This window comes from Aquarana catesbeiana, linkage group LG11, assembly GCF_042186555.1.
Source record: "Aquarana catesbeiana isolate 2022-GZ linkage group LG11, ASM4218655v1, whole genome shotgun sequence".
NCBI lineage: Eukaryota > Metazoa > Chordata > Amphibia > Anura > Ranidae > Aquarana > Aquarana catesbeiana.
Window position 1 is genome coordinate 39,158,913 of NC_133334.1, and position 22,236 is coordinate 39,181,148.

The following is a 22,236-nucleotide window of genomic DNA, read 5'->3' on the forward strand; positions in this document are numbered from 1 at the left end:
TCTGTGGTACCTGTTTGTGCTTTTGCTGTCATAACCAATACACTATATGGCACATGTTTGCCCCATCCTTATAATATTCCTGGGCTGTAAGAATCTCTTGTTCCAACTTAGTCGTAAGGACATTTTTATATAACTGCTAAGCATTAGTCTACAACTTTTTCATCTCTGGGGTGGTTCATTAACATAAGTTAGTTCACCTCTCTCTATGCTTTCATGATATCTAATTCCCAATGACAAAATTAAATTTTTATGTATGAGATACCATGTAGACGAGCCTATGATGTATTCCAGACAATACAACACTATTTCTGTTTCAAAATCTTATGTTGACAACTTTGATGTTTGCAATACTATGGTGATTTTTCTTTCTTGCTATATCGTTTTTTCTAAATATGCAATGGCCCAGGGCTGGAACAAGAGGTGGGGAGGGCAGAATGGACACGTGCCCTGGGCACAGTGTGGAGGGAGGAACACTAAGAGCTTCAGCCTCTTTGTTCCCCTGTGCCTTATTGACAGGAGTGACTGCAGTGTCACTCATCTCAGAAGGAGCAGGGGGCTTAATAGCTACTGGAGCTGCTGGACTCTGCTCTCTTCTACCTTCAAATGCAGCCTACTGTGGGCAGAAAAGAGCTGACCTCTGCTGAGAACACAGCTTAGTCTCAGTGAGGTGCTAATGGCAAATGAAGGCAGAAATAAGATATACCTGTATTCAGATCACATTGGCTGTACATGTAATCTACCAGGTGCTAAAGGTGTGTGACCACATAGCAGTGTGCAAAGGGTTCATTCAGTATTTTTAGTGTTAATGTGGTTACACCTCTTTAGCACCTGGTAGATTATATGCATGTACAAGCTATTGGGATCTGAGCACAGGAATATCTTGTATTGAAGGTCAGTGGCCAGACCTAAACCTTGTAGCTCTCCCCCATTTTGTGTCTGTTTGCCCCATGTTGACATTGTGTCCACAGTAGCATTTGCAAAGCAGAGTAGGACTGGCTAAAGAGGGATTACTTAGACGCAGTTGGTCAGCTTAAACATGTATTGCAATGTATGTGAACTAAATATCCCTAATTTTTTATTGTAAAGTTTGCTAGAAAGGGTATAGCAGTGTGCAGAGGGTTCATCCAGTATTTTTAGGGAAATGAAGGCAGACTGCTTCTCTTCCTGTCTTTTCTTGACATGTGATATATGACAAGGTCTATATTGTGAGTACACAGTGGAGATGGGGCAACTCAGTCCTAGACCTCCCCTCTTCTTCTCAGGACTATCCCTTTAGCCTTCTCCCTTCCTTAGAGCTTGTCACCCCCCCCCCCCCCAAAGCCCCCACCCCCAGATCTCTTCTTTAGTTCAATGCACTTTTTTCCTTCTATTGGCACCACCAACACAGGGACCTTTTTCCTTCCATTGACATCACCAAATCAGGGACCTCTTTCCTCCTATTGACACCACCAACACAGGGATATTTTTCTTTCTAGTGACACCACCAACACAGGGACATTTGTTTCTTACAGTGACTCCACTAACACAGAGACATTTTTTCCAGTTACTCCACCAACACAGAGACATTTTACCTTCCAGTGACCCCATTGATGCTGGGACATTTTTTCCTTTGCCACTGTTATGCTGCATACACATGGTCGAAATTTCCGACAACAAATGTTCGAAGTGAGCTTGTTGTCGGAAATTCGGACCATGTGTAGGCTCCATCGGACATTTGTTCTCGGAATTTCCGACAACATTTGTGCGACTGTGTGTATGCAAGACAAGTTTGAGCCAACATCCGTCGGAAATAAATCCAGGATTTTGTTGTCGGAATGTCCAATCATGTGTACGCGGCATAAGCCTCTTCTTTGTCACTACCACAAACTTTGGTATTATTTCAGCCGATGCCAAAAACATCAGATACATTGCTGAGCCCATGCCTCTATTAGCCCCATACCCTCTTCCAAAATGTGGGGAGGCACAGTTTGCCACCTTCACCCTAAGCACTGGATGACCTTGTCCCACCACTGCTATACACAATTGCACAAAACCTTTTTTAGAGCTGATTTAACTTCCTTATTTCGTAGTGTATAAATCAATGGATTCAACATCGGTATAATTATTGCATAAAAGACAGCAAAAAGTTTAATTATCTCAGGAGATACCTCGAATTGAAATTTCATATAAGTGGCCATAGCTGAGCCATAGAACATGGTAACAACAGTTATATGAGAGCCACAAGTGGAAAAGGCCTTTCTTTGTCCTGCAGAAAAGCTTATTCTAAAAATGGCTCTAAGTATTTTAATATAGGTAATGATAATAAAACTAATAGGTGCAATTAAAACAATGATACCATTAATAAAAATCACAAGTTCAACTATTTTAGCATTCCCGCATCCCAATGATAAGACTCCTGGTAGTTCACACAAAAAATGGTTAATTACATTATTTCCACAAAGATCCCCATTTAACGCTAGGGATACAGGAACACTAGATAGGAGAAATGCACAAATCAACGCTCCTGCAGCTATCTTTATACACAAGGATATGTTGATGATTGTAGAATAGTGTAAAGGGTAACAAATTGCTATATAGCGGTCATAGGCCATTATAGCTAAAAGAATACATTCTGTTTCCCCCAACGAAAGGGCCATGTACATTTGTGTACCACATTCTCCGAGCAAAATATTCTTTTTGACTGACAACATATCTCTCAGCATCCGCGGTATAAGTGAGGATGAGTAGCAGATGTCCAAGATAGATAGATAAGTGAGAAAAAAATACATTGGAGTGTGAAGAGTGCTGTCAGTGATCGTAGCCAAGATAATAAGAGAATTTGCAATTAAAATGATCAGGTACATGATCAAGACTATCACAAAAAGCATGGTTTGTATATTGGGATTACTGGAGAGTCCAAGAAGGATAAATTCTTTGATGATTGTGTCATTTTTCCAAGCCATTCTGTAAAGTAAAAAGTTAAAAAAATAATATTTATTACACTGGAAAACAAAGATTTTGCTTCCTTAATACTTTTTGGTGTCTGTGACAGACGCAACCGGGACAGGGGCATTTGGAGGGGACTAGGGGCAAGCCTCCTACCCACTGATTATGGCCCATGAAGAGACTGGGGTCTTTGTCTGCTTCTTTTGGTCAGAGCATAGACAAGAACTCAATTAGTTGGGTCTGTCACAGTGCCTCTAATAGATTTTTGGCCGGTAATCACCAAATTAACCTGTAACTAACATAATGTTTTATAGAAACCTTCTGTTTTTGCAATTTGCAATACCTGTTGGCTATGCTGTGTGTAGGCAGGTTGCCTACATTAGGCAGCTAGGTAGACTTCTGCCCAGGCTGGGAAAGGGGGTTAATTCGTTTTGTTCTGTTCCTGGGTTTTTTAGAACCAGCCTACCCATTCTGTGATATACACAGTGGCGGCCCAACCATACAGGGCGCAGGGGCGCCGCCCCCCTAATCCATGTACCTGGCCCCTAATCTACATGCAGGGCGCCGGATGCATGGATTTCAACTGGGTTTTTTTTTTTGAAGCATGTGATTAGAGCCTGAGGCTCCATTTGCCTTCAAAAAAGGGTGGTCTCGGGGCACAGAGCACTGCGCCCTGAACTCACCCAGTTGTGTGACCAGGTACGTAAACCGGCACAGATTGGCCGCCCTGCAGCAGTATATGGGCGGTCATTAAGTGGTTCATTTTATCATTTACCGAAAAAATTGTGACAAAAAAATTAAGACTTCCAAAAACTTGCCATGTCTCTTACTAAATACCTTGGATTGTCTACTTTCCAAAAAGGGGTAATTTGGGCTGTATTTGTACTGTCCTGGCATTTTAAGGGCATCAAGAAACAATACATCAGGATTGATAATTTTTCAAATATACTGTGTATAGCATAGTTTGTGAATGCTATAGATTTTCTACAGACTAAATAATATACACTGATTGGGATTTTTACCACAGAATTGTAGCAAAATACATTTTGGCCCAAATTCATGACAAAATTAGATTTTATTGAATATGTTTAATGACAGAATGTAGAAATATCCTTTTTTTCAAAATTTGTAGTATTTTTTCATTTATATCACAAAAAATAAAAAATCCAGTGGTGATCAAATACCACCAAAAGAAATCTCTATTTGTGTGAAAAAAATTATAAAAATGTAATCTGCGGAAAGTGTTGCATGATCGTGCAATTGCCAATTAAAGTTGCACAGTGCTGAATAGCAAAAAATGCCCTGAACATGAAGGGGGCAAAACCTTCTGGAGCTTACGTGGTTAATGTAAAGAAGACCAAGATTCACTTCATCTCAGACTTTAGTAAATCAGTCTTGTTTGATCATACTGTATATGCACAAATTGCTGTTAAGGGGCTGCATTTGCCCAGGTCTCCTGCTGAGTGCTTTGTGTCTCAAGACTGTGACTGCCATGATCTCCCGGTTGGCACCCCTCCTTTTTTTGTTTTAAATCTCCCCTGTCCAACCACAGTCACTCGTACATGTGTACTCTATCATCGGTGAAGCAAAATTTCAAAACTATATTGCAGGCCACAGTGTCTGATGTGAATTATTATTAATATTATCATACAGGATTTATGTAGCGCCAACAGTTTGCGCAGCACTTTAAAATATAACCACGTGACCTCCCGATGTTTTTACCCCCTTCATGACCAGGCTATTATTTGCTATTCGGAACTGCGCTACTTTAACTGACAATTGCATGGTCATGCGACACTGTACCCAAATAAAATTTATATAATTTTTTTACACAAATATAGTTTTCTTTTGGTGGTAGTTGCTCACCTCTGCGTTTTTTTATTTTTTGTGCTATAAGTGAAAAAAGACCAAAAATTTGGAACAAACAAACAAACAAACAATTTTTTTACTTTTTGCTACAAAACAAATCCAATAAGAATTTTAAAAATCAAATTTATTCATAGATTTCAGTCAAAGTCCAGACCTGAATCCAATTAAGAATCTGTGGCAAGACTTGAAAATTGCTGTTCACAGACACTCTCAATCCAATCTGACAGAGCTTTAGCTATTTTGCAAACAAGAATGGGCAAAAATGTCACTCTCTAGATGTGTAAAGTTGGTAGAGACATCCCCAAAAAGACTTGCAGCTGTAATTGCAGTGGTTCTACAAAGTATTGACACAGGGGGGCTGAATGCAAATGCACGCCACACTTTTCACATATTTATTCGTAAAAAATTTTGAAAACCATTTATCATTTTCCTTCCACTTCACAATTATGTGCCACTTTGTGTTGGTCTATCACATAAAATCCCACAAAAATACATTTAGGTTTTTGGTTGTAACATGACAAAATGTTTAAAATTTCAAGGGGTATGAATACTTTTTCAAGGCATTGTAGCTGCATTAAAACAAGAATAGCTATTTCCTTGGGGTTGTATGTCCTAAATGTATAATTCAAGTTTGAACTAATTATGTATCTGAGCAGGTGCCAGAAACTACTTACAGACATCTAAATTATCTAGCAATAATCTTTATTGAGACCCTGTAACATAATGTTTTAAATAAAATAAATAAATAAATAAATAAATTATCCTTTGTTTTGTATTACCTATGAAACATTTTACACCTATATCAGGTTATTAAAGCTTTAACTTAAAACCCAGGTTTACCATTACCACGGACTAGATGTGAAGTAGGATTCTCTTAAAACAAAAATGGGCTTTTGTTTGGGGGAGGGATATTTGGGGGTTTTCGTTTACAGTATTTGCAGGGTTTATTCATTTTTGTTGATAGGGCCATTTTTTTTTTGGGTTATTTTTTGCAGCAGGGTTTCCTTTTTATTTGATAGGGCCTTTTTTAAGAATGGGGTTCTCAAACTGACCATCTGTTCTTGGAGCAACCTGTGCAGCCTTTTGTCACAGAACACCTCTGCATCATTTGCAAGGAAATAAAACTGTAAGATCAGTGCGCACCAAATCCACTTTATATTAATCAAATCCACCGCAGATCTCTATTTCCATAAATAAAATATAAGTTAGGCTCACACCAGTTGGACCTAATATCCATGATTAAAATAGTCTTGCTGCTGGCCACTTTTAGACTCCTCTATCCTCTACAGTATCTTAATTCATGTATTAATGCCCCAGCCTGTGCTCTTTGTCTCTTGTAAGTTTAGGCCTAGCCTTGCTATTTAACCCCTTCCTGCCTAATGGTAAAACAAATCTTAATGCCTAAGCACAATTTTACAACTTTGACTAGTAAAACCATATATATCATCACATCTACTTTGTGCATCGAGGTAGCTTATACCTTGTTTTTTTCAGGACAAATGTATGTTATTTGTTGTTTGTACCCATAGTACAGCCCAGAAACAATGGTGTGCATTTTGATTTTTTTTTATCCTACCTAAAACACACTGACACTAACTGACACCGATAAAAAAACAAAACATAAAAAATGAAAGACGTAAGCATTCAGTAGTAGACAATCACAAACAACTAGTTACAATATTAACTATTACCAATATTAACTATATTAACATCACATATTAAATGATGAACAATTCCAATTACATCATTATGAAAACATATTCATTTAATGAAAATGTTAACAAACTAAAAAGGTAAACAACTTTCAGGAATATGGCATGCCTCAAAGATCAATGGGTTGTTTTAAAGTGATATTTTGTTTTATATAGCTGCATTAAAACAAGAATAGCTAATTCCTTGGGGTCGTATGTCCCAAATGAATAATTAAACTTTGAACAAATTATTTATCTGAGCAGGTGCCAGAAATTACTTACAAACATCTAAATTATCTAGTATTACTTTTTATTGAGAACATGTAATATAATACAATAAATAAATCAAATCTTCTCCTTTGTTTTCTATTACCTGACACTGCTGTGTCATCTGTGGTCTTTGAATTCTTGTAGCTCTGCCTGTATTCTTATTCTCTAGTACATTTTGATAGCTTCTCCCTCATTAAAAATATCCTGCTGCTGGCCAATTGTACACTGTGGCATAATTCGGGCTCTCTTAATTCTCAGTTAAAGTTTGATAAAAATTGACCAGCAGCAAGAAAGATTTGCATCATCTGAAAGAGGGATAGCCTCAATGAACTACTGGTCAAATTGGGCCTTTCATCGCTCAATGTGTCGCTGCTGAAGATACCCGAAGAAAGCTTTTTTTTCCCAAACTGAAGTGTAGCAGATTGGATTGCTGCTGCTGTGTGTGTGAGCCAAAAAAATCCAGCTAAATATAGGCTGCCATTGTACACTGTACTAAAAATACAAAAGATATGCGCTGTCTTGTGTGTATAAAATCAATAAAAAATATATATTCAGTATCTCACAAAAGTAAATACACCCCTCACATTTTTGTAAATATTTTATTATATCTTTTCTTGTGACAACACTGAAGAAATGACACTTTGCTACATTGTAAAGTAGTGAGTGTACTGCTTGTATAATAGTGTAAATCTGCTGTCCCCTCAAAATAACTCAACACACAGCCATTAATGTCATAACCGCTGGCAACAAAAGTGAGTACACCCCTAAGTGAAAATGTCCAAATTGGACCCAAAGTGTCAATATTTTGTGTGGCCACCATTATTTTCCAGCACTGCCTTAACCCTCTTGGACATGGAGTTCACCAGAGCTTCACAGGCTGCCACTGGAGTTCTCTTCCACTCCTCCATGACGACATCACGGAGCTGGTGGATGTTAGAGACCTTGCGCTCCTCCACCTTCCGTTTGAGGATGCCCCACAGATGCTCAGTAGGGTTTAGCTCTGGAGACATGCTTGGCCAGTCCATCACCTTTACTCTCAGCTTCTTTAGCAAGGCAGTGGTTGTCTTGGAGGTGAGTTTGGGGTTGTTATCATGTTGGAATGCTGCCCTGTGGCCCAATCTCTGAAGGGAGGGGATCATGCCCTGCGTCAATATGTCACGGTACATGTTGGCTTTCATGGTTCCCTCAATGAACTGTAGCTCCCCAGTGCCGGCAGCACTTATGTAGCCCCAGACCATGACACTTTCACCACCATGCTTGACTGTAGGCAAGACACACTTGTCTTTATACTTCTCACTTGGTTGCCACCACACACGCTTCACACCATCTGAACCAAAGAAGTTTATCTTGGTCTCATCAAACACAGAACATGGTTCCAGTAATCCATGTCCTTAGTTTACTTGTCTTCAGCAAACTGTTTGTGGGCTTTCTTGTGCATCATCTTTAGAAGAGGCTTCCTTCTGGGATGGCAGCCATGCAAAACAATTTGATGCAGCGTATGTTCTGAGCACTGACAGGCTGACCTCCACCCCTTCAACCTCTGCAGCAATGCTAGCAGCACTCGTACGTCTATTTCCCAAAGACAACCTCTGGATATGACTCTGAGCATGTGCACTCAATTTCTTTGGTCGACCATGGCGAGGCCTGTTCTAAGTGGACCCTTCCCTGTTAAACCACTTTATGGTCTTCGCCACTGTGCTGCAACTCAGTTTCAGGGTCTTGGCAATCTTCCTATAGACTAGGCCATCTTTTTTTCAGATCCTCAGAGAGTTCTTTGCCATGAGGTGCCATGTTGAACTTTCAGTGACCAGATTGAGAGAGTGAGAGCAATAACACCAAATTTAACACACCTGCTCACCATTCACACCCGAGACCTTGTAAAACTAAAAAAACTGTCACTTGACACCGGGGAGGGAAAATGGCTCATTGGGTACAATTTGGACATTTTCACTTAGGGGTGTACTCACTTTTGTTGCCAACGGTTTAGACATTAATGGCTGTGTGTTGAGTTATTTTGAGGGCACAGCAAATTTACACTGTTATACAAGCTGTACACTCACTACTTCTTTTTTTTTTAACAGTAGATTTTATTGGAAAATTCAGCATTACAGAACAATCGGTTTGTAGTGTTACAATAGCATACAATAGCATACAGGTATAAACATCAGTAGTTCACTTTTCCCTACAGGGAGTCACTTCCCAGCAAACAGTATCAATCTCAGGTGTGTCAATTCCCTCTCTGTCTTTGGTAAGTGTTCCGAACCATTGCAGGTCTCATATACCTCCGAACATAGCATTCGAGTAACAAAAACGGGCAGCATGAAGAAAAAGAGGGGAGTGAGGTGGGGGGTGAGAAGGGGGGGGAAGGGCAAGGTGGGGGGGGATAACCAAAGGATATTCCAATCAGCAGTACTCATGGGGGGGGGAGCTCAAATTTTAACCACAAGCATCAATCCATGTGGCAAACTTCCCTGGGCATTGATTGCTTTCATATGTGAGCCTGTATAAGGGCAGCAAGGGCAAGAAGTGTGAGTAGGGGGTTCCTCCGACTTCCATTTAGCAGTATCTCCCATCTGGCATAGTACAGCGAGAAAGTCAGGCATAGTTTGCAGTATCTGTCCCTTTCTATGTTGTCCATATGGCTTAATAATAGCACCTGTGGATCTACCTGCACTCTTGTTCCACTGATGTCACTCAGAGTGGAGGTGACAGCCGCACAATAGGATTGAAGTTTGGGACAGGACCAGACCATGTGCCAGAAGGTTCCCACCTCTTGTTTGCACCTTTGACAGCTTGGATCTCGTTGAGGGTAAATACAAGCTAATTTCTGTGGGGTATAATAGGCTCTATGTAAGAACTTGAGTTGTGCAAATCTATCTCTAGCTGCAATCATGGTGGAAATATATGTGGAGAGACACTCCTCCCATTCTTCCTCCCCCAGGGTAGGAATGTCGGCCCTCCATCTATCCCAGGATTTAGTTAGTTTTGTGTCATCTGCTACTGTTAGATATAAATACAGGGAGGAGGGAGGCTTCCCCATTACACTGGAAGTCAAAAGGCACTCGATAGAGTCTGACTCTAGGGTCAAGAGTACCTTAAATTGGGCTCCGAAGGCATGTCTCAGCTGCCAGTATCTGAACTTAAAGGTGGCTGGTATTGAGTAAAGTCGGCTAAGTTCCTGAAAGGGTATGAGTTTGCCGTCAAATACTATGTGCTTCGCAGTGGTGATCCTTTTTTGGCCAGAGAGAGGGATCTGGAATACTATTTAAATGTGGTAGCATAGGATTACCCAGCGCCGATCCTGGGCGGGTGCACGGGGTTCTCTACACCTGGGCGCTGAAGAGGGGGGGCGCCGAAGTGCCAGAGTGAATGCGGGAGGGAGAGACACACAGGTCATCATTCCTGTACTTGTCACACCACACTGATCTGCTTCCCTGTCCGGTTCACATATGACCCCCCTGTGTGTGCCTGGGCACCCCAGTGCTTTCCTGTCCTGGTGGATATGTCTGGAGCATTAGGGCTTTTAATGTACAGGCACCTCTAGGAACTGCCCAGGGGTCCTAGGTGCATGAAGGGGTCTTGAAGTTTCCTCCCAGCAGTCACTGTCCTGCAAACAGTTCCCCTCGCTGTGGTCGGCTCTTTTGCATGTCAGGTCAATCACCTTATCTGTTTCTTATATCTCCAGACTCCAGCTGTCTCTCACTCCCAGCAGCAGCCACTATCCCATCCTGCTCCCTTTCATCCTCGCACAGATCCATCCGTCTCTGCCGGTCACACTGCTTTCCTCTCAGGTCCTTGTTAACCCTTACTACCTTCTCCCAGCCAGCTGGTTTGCCAACATTTAGCAGCCATGCTAATTTAGCCTCTTCCCAAGGGACTGTAATTCTCTTCCTGACACCTTCCCAACAATAGTCCCTCACTCCCCTCCCCCCTCCCAGTCTTCTTCACTGGAGGCACTTCACCTTCACACAGGTGTGTGCCCCCCCCTCCACACCCCCATACACAAACATTGCAAATGGTCAGAATCCATCCCTCTCCAGCCCCTTGACCTCCATCTATTTGCCTCTCCTCCCCCTTCCCTCATGCCAGCACAAATCCTCCTCCTTCTGTATCCCTATACAGACCAGGATCTCCCAGTTTCACTCCAGTTCTCCTCTACCCACCCCCCATCTCTTACCCACTGCCCCATCCCCCCCCCCCATTTTTTTCAGGGGCTAAGGAAGAACCCCAAGGTGGAGCATCTTATTACTGCTGCTTGTGTAGGCAGGATGTGTACTGCGCCAATCACATGAGATGAATAGGAGGGGAGGGTCAGCAGGGATTGGCGCAGTACACATCCCACCCACACAAGCAGCAGCAGTAATAAGATGCTCCACCTCGGGGGTTCTTCCTTAGCCTCTGCAAAGTGCCAGAAGAGAGCCAGAAACTCTGCAGGGGAAGGTAGAGGGGGAGATGTCATTCCAGTTTTGATTTAGCCCAATAACAGCCTGTCAGAATAGGTGGAATCTGTAACAGCAACTTCCCTGAGCATGTTACGAAGATCCTACCAGTAACAGGCACCCCAGGTTCCCTGGTTCACGATCGTGGGCGCCATTGCGCATGTGTGCATGCACCTCTGTTGGCGCCAGGTGGGCTATTTAAACCTGCCTGTTGCAGACGGTCTCCGCTGTCTGCTCTACAGCGTTTGTGTGCCTTAAACCTGATCTGTGACTATTACCTGTGGAAGACACGGCTGACCATCCAGTTATCTGCCTGCACCTGATCTCAGCCTGTTTGTGACTACTCTTCTGCCTGCTCCACTGTACCTCTTCTGCCCGCCTGATATCTGACCCGGGCTGTCTGACTATCCTTGTGTTGGTCCTATCTGTTCCTGGTTCCGATCTGGTCTGCCAAGCTGATCCAGTCTGCTAAGCTGATCCAGTCTGCTAAACTGATTCAGTCTGCCAAGTTGATCTAGTCTGCCAAGCTGATCCAGTTTGCTAACCTGATCCAGTCCGCTAAGCTGATTCAGTCTGCCAAGCTGATCCAGTCTGCCAAGCTGATCCAGTCTGCCAAGGTGATCCAGTCTGCCAAGCTGATCCAGTCTGCCAAGCTGATCCAGTCTGCTAAACTGAACCAGTCTGCTAAGCTGATCCAGTCTGCTGATCCAGCAAGGCACCCATACCACTCCTCACTCCTGTGCCTTCTGTTACCTTACCAGGGGGCCACAAGTGGGAGTTGTTAAGGGAGGTCTTCCTCTGCAATTCGGTCTTAAAACAATCAGGTATGTGACAGTAGCAGACAGCCATGTCTGAGCCCGTGCAGGGAGCCGCCCCTATGGAAGAGCTGTGTCAACACCTGGCAGGATTGACCTTCCTAACCCCTGTACTGTGCCCTCCTGCCCCCCCCCGTACTGTGCCCACTTGCTCCCCCTGTACTGTACCCTCCTGCCCCCCATATTGTGCCCCTACCCTTGTACTGTACCCTCCTGCCCCCCTATACTGTGCCCCTACACCTGTACTGTGCCCACTTGCTCCCCCTGTACTGTACCATCCTAACCACTGTAGTGTGTCCTCCTGCCCCCCCCATACTGTACCTTCCTGCCCCCCTCTGTACTGTGCCCTCCTGCTGCCCCATACTGTACCTTCCTAGTGTTCACTTTCAGGCTGGGGTGACACTTGCTGCCGCCCTGGCTCACAGCTAGGGGTCCGGTGCGTCCCTGTCAGTGGCGGAACAATCAGGGTCACACCAGTTGCGCTTGCGACTGGGCTCTGGGGTTCTACCAGTATGGGGGGGCCCACTGCCAGAAGGATCTTCTGTTAATTACCCAGAGGCGATGATCGGAGAGCGGACTCCTCACCCAGCGTCTCCGCCCATCGAGTTCTCAGCTGCACTATGTATTACAGTATACTGCCATAGTAACTGCACAGCGGACCGCTCACCCAGAGCCATTGAATTTGCATCTGCAACCTCCATAGCCATTGGGAGGCAGAAGCTGGTTACTCTTGTCAGTTGACCAGATGGAGTGAAGGGGGGGGAGCCGGAGGAGGTCTCTGCTGTCTGAGGAGATTCCTTCTTGGGATAGTGACCTGGAGACACGTGGAGGGAGCCGGAGCATACACGGAACATGAAACACAGAGTCCCAAGCTGAAAGTGAGAGAGTGCCATAGATCCCAACCCCTAGCAACACTGCTACTGATCCCATCACCCCCCAGACTGCCACTTCCCCCACACAGCACTGGCACTGCTCCCATCCCACCTCCAGTGTCACATCCATCCCCCATACACACACCAACACTGCTACTGATCCCTCCCTTAGTGTCTGCCACTGATCCCCCCCTAGTGTCTGCCACTGATCCCCCCCTAGTGTCTGCCACTGATCCCCCCAGCATCTGTCACTGATACCTCCCCGGTGTCTGCCACTGATCCCCCCCTAGTGTTTGCCACTGATCCCATCCCCCTAGTGTCTGTCACTGATTGCACCCCCCCCAGCATCTACCACTGACCCCTCTCAGTGTCTGCCACTGATCCCATCCCCCTAGTGTCTGCCATTGATCCCACCAACACCAGCATCTACCACTGATCCCCAACCAGTGTCTGCCACTGATCCCATCCCCCTAGTGTCTGCCACTAATCCCATCCCCCTTGTGTCTGCCACTATACCCCCCAGCATCTACCACTGTCCCCCCCCCCCCCCCAGTGTCTGCACTGATACTCCCCTAGTGTCTGGCACTATACTGCCCCAGCATCTACCACCACCCCCCCTCAAGTGTCTGCACTGATCCCCCCCTACTGATCCCTCCCCAGTGTCTGCCACTGATCCCATCCCCCACCAGCATCTGCCACTAACCCCCACCCCAGTATCTACCACTGTCTGCACTGATCCCCCCCTAGTGTCTGCCACTGATCCCATTCCCCCCCCCCCCAGCATCTGCCACTATACCCCCCAGTATCTACCACTGACCCCCCCCAGTGTCTGCACTGATCCCCCCCCTAGTGTCTGCCACTGATCCCATTCCCCCCACTATACCCCCCCAGCATCTACCACTGACCCCCCTAGTGTCTGCCACTGATCCCACCCCAGCATCTGCCACTGATCCCATCCCCCACCCAGCATCTGGACAGATTGATTCCCCTATACACCTCCCCCGCCAATCCTCCTATCCAGCTTCTTTCTGCACCCCCTGGGACCCTGTGCTCTCTCCAGTCTCCTCCCCCCCTCCTCCCCCGCAGCACTGCAAGGGGATTTGTCAGGATGGAGAGCAGGGAAAGGGCTGGTAAATATGTAATTTACTGCCTTCTTCCTTATCTGAATGGACAGAGTCATTGATAGGTACCGATCACTGACTCCATTCATTCATAACTGAGGCATAGTAAACTATTTTACAATACTTCAGTTCATGAAAGAAAGGGAAGATTCTGTGCAGCTGAGGCTGCAGAGATGGAGATTGAGGGCTGTGTCCTCAATCTCCTTTCTCTGTCTCAAAGGTGGAACATCAGAGGTCTGTTTAGACCCCCGATATCTCACCAAAGCCCCCCAATGGGGCTCCTAAAAAAAAATGTTAAAAATACTGTGAAAAAAAATGGTAAAAAATAATAATAAAAAATAAATACTGACACCAGTGGCAGAACTACCAGGGTCACACTTGCAACCGAACCCTGGCGCTCCGCCACCAGGCCTCGGGGGAGAGGTCGCAGGCCCGTAAGAAAGGGTCCCGACCAGGGGTCAGGGGGGCCCTTCACGGTTTCTTGCACTGGGGCCCTGAAGGTTCTAGTTACGCCTCTGGTCCCTGTACACTAGTGGTTCTCAACCTCAGTCCTCAAGTACCCCCAACGGGCCACGTTTTCAGGTTTTCCTTTACTTTGCACAGCTGCTTTAAATCAATATCAATGACATGGTATTGATAAGAGCTATTTTATCTAAGGGAAGTTCCCAATACATGGCACGGTGGGGGTACTTGAGGCCTGAGGTTGAGAACCACTGCTGTACACATATTCTGGTGCGAATCAGGTCAGAATCTCTGCCTGAAATTGCACCTGATTCAGATCCAAAGACAGACAGGACCCTTCTTCAATGCAGACCGCGGCTGCCACGGAGGTGAATGAACCGACACTATTGAGAGCCAGTCACAGTCTCCTGTCATGCGAAATTGGATGCATGGAAACCACATCCAATTCACAGAAGTGTGAACCCATTCTTTTCTTTGCCTCAACAGATATTCTCACCATAACATCAAGACGTATTTTGGATATATTCTCATTTTGTATACAGCAGACAGCTTCTAACTTTAACACATTCTGAGCCACATGCTTTTACATTAGGGGGGCACCTTGCCTTCCCCCACACACAAGACACCTTGTTCCCATATTACATGAACAAGAACCTCATCCCCACATCTGTTCCCCAAGAGGATGTGGGCGCTTTGTAGAGGCTAGGAGTATCTGTGTTCCTATGTATAATAAATGTCAACATTGTTGGTCGGCAGCATGGAAGAATTGTTAAATGGCAAGCCTTCGTAATTGACACTCGGCTTTGAATTTTTTAATTTTATTTACAATAAAGGACTTTATTGTGGTATGGTTATCTTACTCTTTTTTGAAATTAGTAATTTTAAGGGGGCCCCAAGCTAATTTTAAAAGGGACAATACATATTTTAAAAATGTGGGAAAAAAATGCGGGGTTCTCTTAAAATTCAAACTAGCCATGCAGCCCGGGTGGCCAGGAAAGAGAGGGCAGTGAGCATGCGCTCCCTTGCTCTACCATACCAGGCCACGTGCCTTCCAATATTGGGAAGGGAAACTTGCCCAAAGCCCAACAGGTTAAGGGCATCCCCCAGGCATGAGAGTTAAAGGATTTTAGCATTTCTATTGTTTCACCTTTAGCATTGTTAAAATGACTGCTCCCCACCAAGCAGAATTTTTTCTTACATCTTTCTTTGTGCTTTGATACATGACCCCCAGGGCAGTGCCCATCCTTCCATATAATTTGTTTAACAATTCTTTGCCTATTTGCCTAGAACAGGGGTCTCCAAACTGTGGCCCGTGGGGCCAGATGCAGCCCTTTTCTTGCTTTTATCCAGCCCTTGGGGCACTATTTCAGCTACTGATACTAACAGTGAGGCATAATCCCCCCCCCCCACTGACACCAATGAAGGGGCACAATCCCTCCCAATGACACCAATGATGGGGTCCAATTTCTCCCAATGACACCAAAGATGGGCCCCAATTTCTCCCACTGGTGCCAACAATGGGGCCCAATGACACCAACAATGGGGCCCAATTCCTCCCTTAGACACCAATAATAGGGCCCAATGACACTAATGATGGGGCCCAATTTCTCCCAATGACACCAATGATGGGGTTCAATTCCTTCCACTGACTCCAATGATGGGGCATTGTTTTTTCCTACTGACATCAGGACCTTTTCTATGCCCAATGGCCACAGCCCGGCCCCCCTAATGTCTAATGGACCGTAAATTGGCCCTTTGAACTGAAAGTTTGGAACCCCTGGCCTAGGACTTATTTTTAACATTCAGCTCTCATTGACTTTAATGGGGTTCAAATTCAGTACTAGTAAATCTGTAATGTTAGCTAAACCTGCCTCAAAGTAAATCCAGGTACATTCAGCTTATCCCTAATCCTTAATATCACAGTTTGGGTTGTGTAGCAATTGTATATGCTATATATTTTTTTTAATTTTCTATTTGTTCCCCACAAAAGTAGAGATACGGTTTAAGCCATGGTTCAAACTGTGCAAGCTGGTTGTGGGTGTGGGAATTGCATCTGTTCCCGCACCAGCAATCACCCACAGCCAAATTGCACTGCTCTTACGAGATGCGGGGGCTGCCATTCATTCTGAATGGCACCCCACACATCTCACCCCTGCATTTGTGTGAACCAGGTTCACATAAAGGAAGTAATGCAAACAGAACACGATATTGTACATGGTACAACATATATATATCAGGAATATGAAATGTTGGTGCTTCAAGTGATAAGGTATTGTCTCCTAAAAATAATAGTGCATAAGACAATTTTATTTCTCCATATCTCCCCTCCAAATATCCTGCATTGTTTGGCTCAGAATGAATGATAGAAGCTATGGGCTCAGTAGTCAGGGCAAATAGCCATGGACACCTCTGGCTGGTACCTTCCTGCAAGCAGAGTTGTTCTGACAGATATTCACTCTGACACAAGCCAACGAGAACTTGCCAATTCACATTAATACATTCCTTGGTGGCAGCTAGTAGTGATAGGATGGCTCAAAAGCCAAGGTTATCAATTAGAATCTGTTCTACTTGCTGGATCTGGTCTGTCTAAAGCCCACACACATATCCAAAAGTCCCAGCACTAAACACTGTGGCCGCATAAAGACATAATACAGACAATCTTGCTCTAGGTAGGCCTTCGCCAGGTTATGCAAATAGCTCCAGCAGGACAATCCAATCCCTAACCCAGGTGCCCCCCTTGGTCAGAACCTCTGTGTCATTAGATCGAGATAGACTCCCCTGGATAAAGCAGGCCTTGTGTGGCTAATAGTAAATTCAGCCTATAAGATTTGGGTGGTAATAGGTCCTTTTCTGGTTTTGGTAGTACTGTTATTGTAATCTCATTCATCTGCTTTTTTTTGTTGAGGTGAGTAGTGCCCCTAGTTTACTGGCTTCAGTAACATAAAGAGCAGCTCCAGGAGCAGAACTTCTCCATAATTTTAATAGATATCTATCAGTAAACCATCATTCCCTGGTGCTTTATTATTTGAGGATTCTGTCCCTGCATTTTGTAGCTCCTCAATGGTAATTAGTGAATTCAACATAGACCATCTGCCTCTTCAACCTGGTACAAAAGCACGTCATAAAAAATTGACAAGAGTGTATTGCTTACAACTTTTGTATTTATTTAGATTTTCAGAACTGTTTAGATTCCCATAGGATAGAGAGGGTATAGGTGAGAAGCTGTCCAGATATAGAGGATTTGGCATCAAAATAGGTGGTACCTGTTTGTGCTTTTGCTGTCATAACCAATACACTGTAAGGCACATGTTTGCCCCATCCTTATAATATTCCTGGGCTGTAAGAATCTCTTGTTCCAACTTAGTCGTAAGGACATTTTTATATAACTGCTGAGCATTAGACTACAACTTTTGCATCTCTGCGGTGGTTCATTAACATAAGTTAGTTCGCCTCTCTCTATGCTTTCGTGATATCTAATTCCCAATGACAAAATTTTATTTTTATGCGTGAGATACCATTTAGAAGAGCCTATGATGTATTCCAGACAATACAACACTATTTCTGTTTCATAATCTTATGTTGACAACTTTGATGTTTGCAATATGGTGATTTTTCTTTCTTGCTATATCATTTTTTCTAAATATGCAATGGCCCAGGGCTGGAACAAGAGGTGGGGAGGGCAAAATGGACACGCTCCCTGGGCACAGTGTGGAGTGAGGTACACTAAGAGCTTCAGCCTCTTTGTTCCCCTGCGCCTTATTGACAGGAGTGACTGCAGTGTCACTCATGTCAGAAGGAGCAGGGGGCTAAATAGCTACTGGAGCTGCTGGACTCTGCTCTTTTCTACCTTCAATTGCAGCCTACTGTGGGCAGAAAAGAGCCGGCCTCTGCTGAGAACACAGCTTAGTCTCAGTGAGGTGCTAATGGGAAACGAAGGCAGAAATAAGATATACCTGTGCTCAGGTCCCATTAGCTGTACATGTAAATATCCCTATTTTTTTATTGCAAAGTTTGCTAGAAAGGGTATAGCAGTGTACAGAGGGTTCATCCATTATTTTTAGAGAAATGAAGGTAGACTGCTCTTCTTCCTGTCTTTTCTTGACATGTGATATATGGTTTGTATTGTGAGTACACAGTGGGGATGGGGAAACTCAGTCCTAGACCTCCCCTCTTCTCCTCAGAACTCTCCAAGTGTCCTTTAGCCTCTTCCCTTCCTTAGAGCTCATCACCCACCCCCCCCCCCCCTCAGAGCCCCCACCCCCAGATCTCTTCTTTAGTTCAAAGCACTTTTTTCCTTCTATTGACATCACCAATACAGGGACCCTTTTCCTTCCACTGACACCACCAATACAGGGACTTTTTTCCTTCCATTGACACCACCAAATCAGGGACCTCTTTCCTCCAATTGACACCACCAACACTAGATTTCTCTAGATTGAGGACCCAGCCTAGGTACTCTAAGTAACTTACCATGCAGAGCATATTGTGGCTTAGGCATGTTACGGACTGTTCTATGAGTAGCAAATCGTCCAGATAAGCTGTCACAGTTATGCCCTGAGCACTTGCCAAGGGCGGGGCTAGAACTTTTGTGAACACTCGAGGAGCTGTAGCAAGACCAAAAGGAAGGACCACAAATTGAAAGTGGCGCCGATCCACCGCAAACCTTAGGAATCTTTGGTGAGCGGAAAATATTGGCACATGCAAATATGCATCTTTGATGTCTATTGATGCCAGGAATTCTCCCCCCTGAAGGTTGGAGACTACTGAGCAGATAGACTAAATGCGGAAAGGACGAATGTTTAGAAATTGATTCAGGTCATTTAGATCCAGAATAGGTCTGACATCTCCGTTTGGTTTTGGAACCGTAAAGAGGTTTGAGCAGAACCCTGAGCCTTGCTCTTCCAGGACCACCTCTATAATTACCCCTTGGGATAATAGGCTTTCTAAGGCCAGAAGTAAGGGCCTTCTTTTTTCTGGATCCCTGGAGACTCTTGACCTTAGTAAACGAGATGGCGGAAGCTCCCAGAACTTTAACTTGTAGCCCAGAGACACCGTGGAGGCTACCCATCTGTCCTGAATTTCTTCCCGCCAGGAGCCTGCAAACTGCAGCAGCCTTCCCCCCATTCGGCCAAGGGGGGGGGGCGCCCCTTCACAGGGAGGCTTTGGGGTTCTGTTTACCAGATCTTGGACCCCAAGGTTTCTTTTGCCCATGGGCTTGACCTTGGACCTTTCCCCTAGTATTTGATTGGGGAGGCCGTCGCCACCGCCTGGAGGATGAGGCTCCAGGGGTTGGGGACAGGGAGCGTCTAAATGAAGGACGTTTACTCTTCCTTTTGACCGGTAACAACGTGGTTTTACCCCCGGTAATCTTCTGGCTATATTTGTCCAGATCATCCCCAAACAGGCGTTCTCCACGAAATGGGAAACCAGTTAAATATTTTTTGTATGAAGCCTCAACTGCCTAATGTTTAAGCCAAAGGGCCCTGCGCATGTGTACCAGCAGGAGAGTGAGGCGAGATGCTTGCTGAGCAGAATCCATAATGGCATCAACCATAAAACACAAGGCTTTAGGAAGGTTTGCATAAACCTCGGCTTCCTCAGTGGAAAGGAGGCTAAGCACCTGCTTCATTTGTTCCTTGAGGAACTGGCACATGGCAATTGCTGCGACCGTAGGCTGGACCATAGCTCCCTCCCCAGAGAAAAAGGCTTTAAATAAAGTTTCCAGCTTTTTCTCAGTTGGATCCTTAAACCCTTGAGCATTGTCCACAGGACAGGTCAGGCTCTTATTTACATAAGAAACAGCCGCATCTATAGCTGGGACTCCCCATTTCTTGGTGAAACTTTCCTCCACCGGATAAAGCATAGAAAACCTTTTAGGAGGAGAAAATAATTTATCCGGGTGACCCCAGTCCCCATATAACAATTCATCCAGTAAAGGATGAGTTGGGAAGGCATACGCAGCCTGTGGGGATTTCCGGGATCCCAGGGAGGAAACAGGGGAAATGGCAGCCTCAGCAGAGGGCAATCCATAAGTGTTAAGTACCAACTCACTATAGTATTGCCCCTGCGCTTTGAGGGCCTGGGAGGTAGAAGAGAGCTTCTCCTCTTCCCCTGATTCGTCCGACTGCACCTGATCCCTATCCTCAGATAGGGATATTTCCTCATTATCAGAATGCTCATCCGATAGGGAACCCAAAGCAGAGAAGGGGTCTAGGAAGCTGTGACAGAAGTAGTAATCTTTCCTTCTAAACCATCCCATGCAGCCTTTAAAGCATCTTCTGTGACATAAACAGGGACTGAAACATTGGGAGAGGCTGAAACCCGACAGGGGTACAGACTCATCCTGAGTGGCTGCCTCCAGTCTTACAGGAGGGGATGGTATCCTGCAGGCATGTCCAGAACCCCTAGATGTAGGCGGTGATTTTCTGGTGCTATAGTCTTACAATATAAACATTAGCTATAAACTGTACAACCTGATGCCAAGTAGATGTCGTAGGTTTGCCAGGATCCGATCTACTGAGATGCTTACTGCCCACAGCTCTGTGTCCCACCGCTTACAGGAGCTCTGGCGGCTTGGGCTTTAAAAAAGGGCCGCTTTGCACCTGTGCACGCCACACGTGCACGGCGCCACGACCACGCCCCCCTTCCTTCCCTGCCGACCCTGCTGTAGAAGCGCGCCCCGTGGCCGGGGCGAGGGGGGAGAAGGGAGACCACTTGAGGACTGCGTGGGACCCCTGGACTACGTGGGATCCCCCCCTTTCAGTGTATGTGGCAGAGCCTGCAGCGGAGGAGGTGAGCAGCTTCACAAACCAGCTTCACTGAGCGTGTATCCTGGAAGGCATGTTAGGGTCCTTTCACACTGGGGCGGTTTGCAGGCGCTATTGCGCTAATAATAGCGCCTGCAAACCGACCCGAAAGTGCCGCTGCTTTACGGTAAAAAAAGTCCTGCTAGCAGCATCTTCGGAGCGGTGAAGGAGCGGAGTGTATACCGCTCCTTCACCGCTCCTGCCCATTGAAATCAATGGGACGGTGCGGCTATACCGCCGGCAAAGCGCCTCTGCAGAGGCGCTTTGCGGTGGTTTTTAACAATTTCTCGGCCGCTAGCGGGGGGGTAAAACAATACAATAGCGGCGCTTTACCGCCGACGCCCGCCCCAGTGTGAAAGGGCCCTTAAGTAAAACACCAGGTATATCTCTTACTCCCTCTAGTGGCGGAAACTAGGTAAGAAATACTACTACTCACAGAAGATAATTCATTAATGTGTAAACTTTTAATCTCTTAACATATTTCGTAACATTTCTTAAGACACAGTTTTTTAAGGTTTAAACAAATCACTGAATTTACGGCCTACCACAATATGTTGCCCCTTGTATCTGTTCAACTTGCACAGTAAGGTTAGCTAAAATCCAGTCTTGGGTCTCATTCATACATCCTACATGACCATGGTGCAGCAAGTATACTGCAAATACCTTCACCCGGGATCTCAGATGTTCTAATATCTGCTCAGCCTGTACACCTGAGTGATGGGCTGAAAAGAGTCAAGGCTGTCTGCTGCTGTAAACATGTATCCACCTGTATCTGCACATCCAGTGGTTACCTGCAGATAGGGATACTTTTTTGCCCTTGGCTAAAATCTCTCTGCATCCAGGGTCAGAAATTTGTCCCTAACAGCAGGTAACCACTATGACCCATGGTTTAATAGTGTGTCGCTCAGGCTCAATCAATGTAGGGAGTAATGTAGATCAGAGGTCATCAACCCTGTCCTCAGGGCC

General features: G+C 45.2%; 1 protein-coding gene across 1 annotated transcript; it reads right to left on the reverse strand.

The window, feature by feature from the left end:
- Window positions 1-2,012: 2,012 nt before the first annotated feature.
- LOC141111691 (putative olfactory receptor 2B8) lies at window positions 2,013-2,942 on the reverse strand. Its single transcript, XM_073603839.1, has one exon. The coding sequence runs from the start codon at window positions 2,940-2,942 to the stop codon at window positions 2,013-2,015; it is 930 nt and encodes a 309-aa protein (XP_073459940.1).
- Between the last annotated feature and the right edge of the window lie 19,294 nt (window positions 2,943-22,236).

Bases quoted from the DNA above. Each gene is read 5' to 3' on its own strand.
- LOC141111691 (XM_073603839.1), bottom strand. From the start codon at position 2,942: ATGGCTTGGAAAAATGACACAATCATCAAAGAATTTATCCTTCTTGGA.